At 38.4% G+C, this 10,138-nt stretch overlaps 1 protein-coding gene across 1 annotated transcript; it reads left to right on the top strand.

Annotated features, from left to right (window-relative positions):
* The first annotated feature begins 209 nt into the window (after positions 1 to 209).
* LOC140136599 (lambda-crystallin-like) lies at positions 210 to 7,222 on the top strand. The gene is made up of 4 exons (XM_072158282.1): positions 210 to 353; positions 1,311 to 1,505; positions 5,095 to 5,200; positions 6,265 to 7,222. The coding sequence occupies exons 1-4, from the start codon at positions 240 to 242 to the stop codon at positions 6,492 to 6,494; spliced, it is 645 nt and encodes a 214-aa protein (XP_072014383.1). The 5' UTR covers positions 210 to 239; the 3' UTR covers positions 6,495 to 7,222.
* The last annotated feature ends 2,916 nt before the right edge of the window (positions 7,223 to 10,138 follow it).

Here is a 10,138-nt window from a genome sequence, read left to right as displayed (position 1 = left end):
AATATTTGCCGAAAGTATGTAACATCGAATACAAAGTACGGTCGGAACCAGGCCCAAGTAAAAAGGGAAGCTTGGTTGGACTGACATCGCAATTGGGGCATATAGATGAAAAATTAAAGCCGAAAGCACTCTCGAGCACAGCTCTCGAGTTTTCTATACTAGTTTCAAGTTTTGTTGATTTTTGATCCTAGGAATGTGTTCCAGAAGTTTGTGAAGTAAAGAACAAAGTGTTTCTTGAGATGGAACAGTTTGCTGACGACCAGACTATACTTGCTAGTTCTTGTTCTGGTATACAGCCATCTAAATTCACAGAAGATGTTAAAAGGCGACATCAGTGCGTAGTATGCCATCCAGTAAGTAAAGTGAAAAACATTTGTAGAAAAAATTGTTCTATGTAGAACCAAAATGGTTCTAAAGTTGTCCTGTATGTTTGAACCTTACATGGCTCTACAAAGAACAGAAAATGGTTCTATAGAAAGGTTAGAAAGAACCATTTTAGACCTGGAAAATGTTCTGGTAAGGCCAGAAAGGTCCATTTTGGGGTTCTTTCAATTTTAAAGAACTTTTTCCTCTTGAGGTATCTACATACAGGACAGCCAAGAACCTTACTTAATAACACAATATAATCAAGGATATGTTCATGAAAGTTCATCTGTGTTGGTATAAATTATGATTTTGATTTAAACTTTTGATCCAAACACAAGGAATTAATTCCTACCTCAGAATTTTCAGATGGTACTCCATGTTTCATAAGCGAGTGAGTGACCAGTAGTACAGCATCAGAGGTCTCAAACCCGGGCTCAAACCACATTCACATCGAGTCTCCTAGACATTTCGTGGGCTTAGATAAAGTTCACATACTCGATATGGACAGCAGGTGGTTCCAACGTGGAGTCAAGGAAGCATTTCATTTTAAAGCTAACCAACTATCTCTCAACAAAGACGAAGGCTGGTTCAAACTCTCAGGAGTCTACGAGTCTGTTATCAAGTCAAAGGTCAAAAAGATCACGACCTGATACAGTCACTCACTCGCTGATGAAAGATGGAGTACCATCTGAAAATTCCGAGGTAGGAATTAATTCCTTGTGTTTGGATCAAAAACTTATATCAAAATCATAATCAAGGATATATAGACGTTTCTCACTGCGAATTATATCTGTTTGTCCCCCGGTTTGTCCCATTATTGGGGGAGGGGCAATGGTCGAGATACAACGCCCTTTAAGCTTTTCCCAACACTCCAATATATAATTGAATTTATTTCATTTGCAGTATAATTATGATCTTTATTTTAAATAAAATCTTAACCTCAGGTCAACCCACCATACCACGCCCCTCTAGTGGAGGTGGTTCCATCACCATGGACCGATCCAGATGTAATCAGGCGTACAAGGGCGTTACTTGAAGAGGTTGGTCAAGTACCAGTAACAGTGAACAAGGAACCACGAGGCTATGCGTTAAACCGTGTGCAATATGCTTTGGTTGCAGAATGCTGGAGATTGATTAATGTAAGTCAATAAGGCCATGTATACAAATTATTTAAGACTAAAACTGCTTTCTTGTTTAATCATTTGTAATTAAAAGTAATGTGAAGTGTGCATACAATCAATCCAAGTTCCGATAATACGGTATACTTGAGTAAGAGCATCATTATGTGCTGTTAACCCGGGCTGTTAACATGTTGGAAGTGATTATATCTCATATACCACAGGAAGCTACGGCATAATATGAAAAACTGAACAAGGAACTTAGACCAAGTGGTCAGTGGGATCAAGTATTATGATCTATTTTTAGGATGTTAAAGAACGCTTAATGAAAAGTTAATGTCAGTTAAAGACCATAGAAGATTTTCAGCACTATAGAGGTTATCCACTTTACTCATGCGTGACTTCTAACAAAAGGTGCCGATTCCCGTAGTATTCCTCATTCAAACCAATTCAATGCACGACCTCGGAGTTCCCTGCATTACTTTGGCGGGCTATTTTGAAACACTTCATGGTTGCACACATGGAGCTATTATAAGATGGAGAGGAAATAGATTACGTAACGCATTGAAACCTTGTGCCGATTTGAAATCTGACAAGCTATTCATCGAAAGGTACCTTTTGTTTGGGACAAAGGGCTTCCACCATTAAATCGGTAAGCTGACCCGACAGTGTATTAACGCTTTACCTACGAGGCTACTGTCAATAAGTGATCAAATGCAAGTCTCGTGAAAGCGCTTAATGGAATGAAAAGTACCTATTGTTATACATAAACCCAAGGGTGTGATTGAGTAGCCGTAAGCACAAAAGGCACACATTAGCCGCTAATGCATAGTTCGTTGTCACCCCACTGACATTAGGTGCTTCATTTAAATAAATTGAATGCGCCTGCTGAATGATTACACATCATGGCTGCCATGTCTATAATGGTATTAAATAGCTACGTCCCGGGAGCTACGTATACATGTAACATATAATAAGTATACCGGTATAGGCCTATATAAAAGTTGTTTTACAAAAAATTGAGATTTTATTTTATTTTATTTTATTTTAAGAAGGAGAATGCATTCATAATCAGTGGCGTACTGAAGGGGGCAGCTCTTCTGTGAGAGGTCTTGGGAGGGGATGAGGTTGAAGGAGGGGATATGAAGAATGAGAGGGGACTGGAGGAAGAGAGAAAGAGGAAGAAATAAAGAGAAATAAATAAATAGACGTAAATAAATAAAGGTAAGGAAAATGATAGGAATGAGAGGGGACAAAACGTAAGAGGGGATGGAGAAGGGAAGGGAGATAAGAAGAGGGAGTGATAATTTAGCAAGTACAGAGAAAGGAAAAGAAATGAATGACAAATAAATGTAGGCCTTATAATAATTATTATAGAAACTAAACACAATCCCCCCCCCCGCCCACACACACACACACACATAGGCCTAACACTAACAGCACTATAGGCAGCCATTCGATGATGCCAATGCCTTTATGCGTTACGTATTTAAAACGCCCAGTCAGATGTATTTTACACCTGCCAAGCACAAGTCACCCAATTTCGAAAATTGGACGTTGAATGTACACTCTCATGAATATTGATTGGCAACATTTTCCAATATGTCAGCGCTCAAATCGGACACAATAGAACAATAGACCATTCAGTGCGTTGGTTGCACATGCATGTATTTCTTTTGAAACTCCTAAACAAGGTATAGCCAGAGAGTAGTTATTCTTGAGAGGGCACTCACCTCATTTGCATGGCAAAATTACCCGTCTCCTCTGCAGCCAATTTGGTTTCGCTCCATCGAAATCAAGCTGGTCACGGAGGAGACTACTTTCCTTTGTGTTTCTTCATTTGTGTATGGAGAGCCCTTCTTGGAGTCCGTTTGGACTCAGGCTACGCTCTCAGCTAGAGTCCGACGCTGCATTGTACTAGAAACACCTTCTCTGTGAACTCGCTAGAGCAAGGAAAATAAAAACTGGTTTCATTACTATCTGTTTTTGAGCTTTTTTGCAGGTCTGCGACCATGGTGTTACCACAACTGTCTTTGCGTCATTAACATGTGCTGGAGTCTAGCACAGGTCAACCAAAGTCCCGGATTTTAATAAGACAATAATGATTGACACACACACCAGGAAGTTTCTCATCCAAAAGAATGAGAAAATTTAAATTCTCACCATTTTGGCCGTTTCTCATCAAAATGTCCGTTTTCTCATCCAAAACTTCCTTTAGTGTATTAAGTTAGCTTAGGCCTATTGATCCTAAATTTGCTGGTAGGGTAAAACTCGTTTTAGGGGGGTGTTTAAAAAGTTGGCCACACATGCGTATAGGCCTATATACATTATCATACTTGAGTGCCCCTCCCCGGTGAAATTTTAGACTCATTTGGTCACCGTCCTAAGCGTCCTTGCCCACACGAGTCGCCCAGGAGTAGGCCTAGGCCCTACCCGGCATTATTAATTATTAGTGGTTAGCCTCCCTAAATACAGTCGCGTATCGTGTTGTCAATTATCGTTACTTGTGTCCATGGATATGACCCCATGTAGGCCTATAAGTAGGCCCCTAGTCTTCATAGAATTCACACAGTCTATGCCATGTCATTTACGGATACAAAGAGGATAATAATGTTGAGGGCGCCCACAAAATCTTACACCGTCTTACACAATGTTCCAAGGCAAAGTTCAGTTTAATATTTACTCATCGTAAAAATACAGACGTTTTATTATGTGATGATGTTGTCTGAATGGGTGGACAGTTGTCACACTGTGGAAAAACAACAACCGGGAATCCGCATTCATTTACAAATAGCATTAAATTAGTATCACATAGAGGCCTCCGTGCAGTGGAAAACCTTAATTCTTTCATCAAAAAAAAATGAAAATGACAAAAAAAACCGGATCCACCTATACGCCTATAAAATGGGCACAGAAATTTGTCTCAAATATGAATGAATTTTAAGAAACATACGGGATATGATGAACCAATGACCTGACGCCATGATAGTAGGATCTATTAGTCGTTTTATATACAATGTATATACCGTGTTGTCATAATACCAATATTTGACATAATATATAACGAGTAATATTTAGTATTGTAAATATGCAGTTCATATGCACAAACGAACACTGATCTTTATGATACTAGGTTGTTGTACATCTCATATAACATGTCATATAGGAGGTCATATGTGTTGACCTTCTCCTATTGTATTTGTTCATCTGTGTATGGAGAGGATTAGCGCCATTAAAACTCCATCAGTATTTGGGCGTAGTTCAGTGAACTCACCAGATTGCTATTCCAAGTACTTTGATAAATACAGATTATGTATTAATGGGTCGAGGCGATTGCATTGAAAAACTAATAAATTATTCATAACAGTTACGTAATCAATCGATAGTGCGGACACTTTTCATTTACAAACCACCAAAATTCGTAATCTTTTAGCGTTGGAAAAGAAACCACGTGAATAGAGTGTCATCCCCCTGGTATAGCAGTCGTTGATAGGATATGCAGCTTATACAACACGGATAACCTCTATAAGCTGAATGGCTATTATATACGAGGACCAGCATTAGTGTTAACCTAATTAATCTAAATAAAATATTGATTTATTTTAAATAGGACGGTGTGATAACCGTTGAAGACATGGATCGAGTAATGTGGGCTGGATTAGGACCTCGCTATGCATTTATTGGACCATTCGAAGTCATGCATCTCAACGCAGAGGGTAAAATATTTTTCTTTATTAATCATCAACACATTATGCTCCTTCCTTTTTTTTTTTTTTGCTTCCTCCAATATACTCGCATTGACATCTTACTATCTACTGAAGATAGCATTTTAGACCGAATCTTTGCTATCTACTGAAGAAAATTATGTACAGACTCTTTGCTAACTAATCCAGATAGCAACATATACATTTTGCTATGATCTACCAAAATAGCGTTACAAAAACGTAATTCGATAATACATTAAGATACGCTCGTATAGTATTGGGCTATTGGCCATACCATACATACTGCGATTTACTGAAAGATAGCAAAGTACAAGTATTTTGCTATCTACTTAGAATAGCCTTAACAGACCCATTGCTACATGCATCTATTAAAGATTGAAATCTGACTCTACCACTAACCTAACCCTATCTCTTACACTAAGCATAATGCTACATTGCTAACCATAACCTTAACCTTAACTCTTAACACTAGTCCTAATCTAAAATGCCCTATCAAAGCCATAATGTGTGATTTGCTTCACAGCGACGTCCTCAATTTTACTCGGATTTCTACTTTTTGCATAATTGTAATGCCCAGTGGTGTACTAAAATACCATGTGAAAGACTAAGCTTGGAGTGCTTTAATAACAGTAAAATTTAACTTTTTATTAAAACCGGGTCGACCTGGTTTTATTCAGAGTTCATCGATCGAATGCTTGCTAACATCTCCCGTGGATGTCAGCTTATGTGTAAACACGTCGAGCGTGATGCTCCGTGTAGTATTACATGTTATGATCGGCGAGCGTAGTACACGCATTGTAGGCGTTGGAATGAAATCGCAATTTTCTTCGTTATACCTCATTTGTTTGGCTCAAAATTAAAAGGGATGTGATCAGTGAAAACAAATATTTAAATAGGAATCTATTCTTTATGCAAATCACACATTATTGCTTTAAACCTTATACCCTTCGGACGAATGGGCTGTTCTCTAAATAACAGCAAAACTCAAACCACACAACCGTTAATCTTATAATATTTCACTATTATTTTGTTGTGTTATCCTTACTCCGTATCAGGTTTGGGCAGTTACTTGGAGAGGTACGGGCAACTGATGCAAGATACAGTGGACTCCGCGGGTCCACCACCAACATTCTCAGGACCAGAAGCTACCAAAATAGTCGAAGAGCTTAACCACTTGATACCATTGGATAAACTTGAGGAAAGACGAAAGAGGCGGGATGAGAGAATGTCGGCTGTGGCCAAGTTAAAGAGGGAAATGGACACCGAGGATGCCGAAAAGCAGTAAAATAAAAACGGGCCATCCAGCCAAAATTACGATGTAATATGGTTGCTCCCTGGTCATCGTGCTTCTGCCAAACCAAGTAGCCAAATCCGGCAATTTATAGTTACTTGACCTCCGGCATATTACCCCTTATGACCTTGTAATTTTAGTCAAATGATGCTGATGATTTCCACACAGTTTCACCGACACCCCTGGCTACGCCACTGTCTGTAACTTATAATAAATAATATACTGGGTACAAAATAGAGCTATAGTATATTTTAAGTCGCTGGTAAGCAGTGTTTTAAAAAATGAATGTAGCTTTGAATTGATAAGATGGGCTTCAATTTTATTCAATATGTATATCCTGACCAACAGATCGTTCTACGGTTTCACGATTTAAATTACTATTCAATACAAGTATAATGGGTTGATACGCTATTTGGCATCTTCAAGAACACCCCTCCACCCAAACACCCACCCACCATACATGACAACCACACGCACCCTCGTATCACCACGCACGCACGGCAGGGGCTATTAATTTTAATGAAAATGACAGCCCGTCAAACCACCGCTTCCGATACCGAGCTTCTTTTTTTTAGTTTGCGCCGACACTTGCTAATTTCGTTTCTTCAAGTTTTATTGTAACACATTGGTTGGGTTAAACTTTCCTTTGCTCTTGTTAAGATTATATTCGGTTTCTTCTTGTAGACTATCATTAAAGTTATCCCCATTGTGCTTGTTTGTTCTGGTTCTTGAATAACTATATTTCTATATTAAAAATACCTTACTAGCTATATTCTTATTTGAGTATAATAATGTTGTGTTGTCAGCCTTGATGTATTTTATTATCATTTATATATGCCCATATACGGTAATATAAATTATCTAGGGTCAAAGAATGTATCCGACACCATAACTTGTATTTTATAACTTTAACTTAAAAAACCGTAATAACCATGATAACATAATTATTTTCATTGACAATTTTTTTGTTGGCGTGTATTATCGTAAGGACAACTTGTTGTTATTTCTATGAATATTGTACACACTTGCTCACATATGATTAAGAATATAAAATGTATTGCAAATAATGAACATGTTAACCAAACGGCTCCTTAGACCACCATTCGTGTTACTGTGTGATGTTCTTTTCTGTAAAATAAATAGCAACATAAAATAATTATGTAGACTTTGAAAGTGCTTATGATTTTTGTTGTCATTTTTTGAACCAGCTACAACTCGATGAACGTACACACCTGGTTCACTAATATAAAGTTAACGATATTATGTTTTATAAAATGTTAATCAGAAAGAAATTGGTTGCAGTTATTTAGAAGGGTAGGTTTTCATTTTAAAATGTAAATCAATGTAATTATTTTTACTCAAAAAGTACAAATTTGGTTCACTAATGTCGAGTTAACAGTATCATGTTTAAAAATCTGCCTTTGCATGTTATGTTTCCATTATACAGGCTGAGTCAAAAAGAAGTAAACTCATGTTTGAGGGGCTGCAACTCGAGATCTGCAAAGAATCTGCTAAAAATAAAAATACCACTGGAAAGAGCAAATTCTATACGTCTAAATAAAAAAAAAGAATTGTTGAAATTGCTCACAGCAAACTAAAGTTATACTCATTTGAATACAACCACCCATTTTTGTAGCTGCACACGGCTGATTGATTTTCATCCACAATCTCGAAGAATCAGCAAAGTGCTAACAGGATTTATTGTTGAAAAGACAACTTTTGCTTTTAATTACTATTCAACAAAGTCCATTACGGTACTATAGTTTGTAGGATACCAATTCAAGCCTTTACGAACTATCCAGCAGAAGCTTGATTGGGGAATGTTGGGTAAAGGATTGAGCTGATCTTTGGTCTTGCTGTAACGCATGTCTAACTCTAGCAATGGTCACTTGTGATCTAGCAGTTCGTGGTCTGCCTGAAGCTTCCGGCTGTCTGTTCCTTAGTGTCCCATGCATATTGAGCTTGTTCACATTTTTATATACTGCTACCTTACATGAAACCCAGTTACCTGTAGGAAATTGGAGACGAAAAAGACGCTGAACTTCAGTGGGACTCTTAGTTTCATGATACTTCGTCGACAGAAACGGGCGCTCCCGTGCGGTAAATTGTGGTGCCATGTTGTCATTTGGCCCGTTTTATTATAATGTAGTGCAATGAGGTCAAATTCATATTGAAAGGAGCCCTTTAACATGTAGGAATTATTGATCGAAACCACACCTGCCACAGAACTGTATTTGCATTTGAATATCGCGCCTTACCAATCAACATAACAGGTATGCCCCTACTTGGGAAGTGAAACCGTGTGCAGCTACAAAAATGGGAGGTTGTATTCCAATGTTTATAACTCGAGTTTGCTGTCTGCAATTGCAACAATTCCTTTTTATTTAGACGTGTGTAGAATTTGCTCTTTCCAGTGGTATTTTTATTTTAGCAGATTCCTTGCAGATCTTGAGTTACAGCCCCTCAAACATGAGTTTACTTCTTTTTGACTCAGCCTGTAGTTTCATGTTAAATTGTGATGCGTGGTTACACCGATCTCTACATTACAATTAATGCTTTGCATGCTAGCCATAGGCTTCAACATAAGTCCCAAGTTTTGAGATATTTTCTCAAAATATCACGACCTATCTCAAAAACCACTGAACCAATACTAGGCTTGTTTGTACTCATTTTAATGCATTTTTCACGCTGATTCCAAATATGGTCATGAAAATTTACATTTCTGAAATGTTTGAATTTAAAAAAAAAATTGAAACTTGTCGTCTGCAGTCGACACCCGCGTGAAGAGAGTTAACTGCAGTCAGTTCTGGCAGTTGGCATACCTACAGATAAAAATATGGCAACTAAGGAAGGTAAGCAGTTGGAATGTAAATATCATCTGTTTTCACTCAATCTGGACACATTAAGGAATGAGCGTTGGAGTGTGTTTTCTGATTTGAAGGGCCTCCCGCACCAGGCGGGGGTATTCTCTGTCTTCACGATTCAAAACCTTGACATTATCCCAGTCAATTTGGTGGTTGGTATCAGTACTGTGTTCAGACACTGCAGATGGTGTCCTGCTGGGGGCAGTGGACTTATGTTCTTTAACTCTCTGTACCAGTTGTCTTCCAGACTGTTAGATTTAAGATGTTGTGCATTCGGTGCAGTTAATCTGGTATATGCAACCACAGCGTTTTTCTATTAGAACTGGGCCCTTAGGTGAAACAAGGATTTTGCGAAGAGTCGTGTGGGTTTAAAGCTGGTGGCTACCCCCGTAAGTTTTTGCGAGATGCCATCCAGAAAGGGTAGGGTGATGAAAGTCTTGTTACTTGGTTGAGGAAGGTCAGATGTTGGTGCCGGGGGGGTTGGAATTTCGAGTAGGGGGTTTATTTCGACTGGTGGAAAGGTCAAAAGCCCACTGGCGGTACCCATAATTTCCAAGCGCACCCTTGATATGGTCAATTTTTTCCCCTTTCTTCGGGATCGGTGACAGCGGTATTAGCTCTGTGAGTGAAGATTCTTATGACACTAAGTTTATGAGAGATCGGATGATGAGAGTTGAAGTGAAGATATTGGTCGGTGTGTGTAGGTTTCTGGTAAATTGTGATGTCCAGTGAACCACTTTCTTTCCTAGTGATTTTTGTATCAAGAAAGGCAAG

This window comes from Amphiura filiformis, chromosome 16 (assembly GCF_039555335.1).
Source record: "Amphiura filiformis chromosome 16, Afil_fr2py, whole genome shotgun sequence".
Lineage (NCBI taxonomy): Eukaryota > Metazoa > Echinodermata > Ophiuroidea > Amphilepidida > Amphiuridae > Amphiura > Amphiura filiformis.
Note: the sequence above shows the minus strand (reverse complement) of the source record. Positions and strands in the feature narration are given on the sequence as shown.

What these genes read in the sequence shown, in the direction of transcription:
- LOC140136599 (XM_072158282.1), top strand. Translation starts at nt 240, where the DNA reads ATGGAACAGTTTGCTGACGACCAGACTATACTTGCTAGTTCTTGTTCT. An exon ending in AGTGCGTAGTATGCCATCCA is followed by an intron (nt 354 to 1,310) that starts GTAAGTAAAGTG and finishes TCTTAACCTCAG; the next exon opens with GTCAACCCACCATACCACGC. An exon ending in CATGCATCTCAACGCAGAGG is followed by an intron (nt 5,201 to 6,264) that starts GTAAAATATTTT and finishes ACTCCGTATCAG; the next exon opens with GTTTGGGCAGTTACTTGGAG.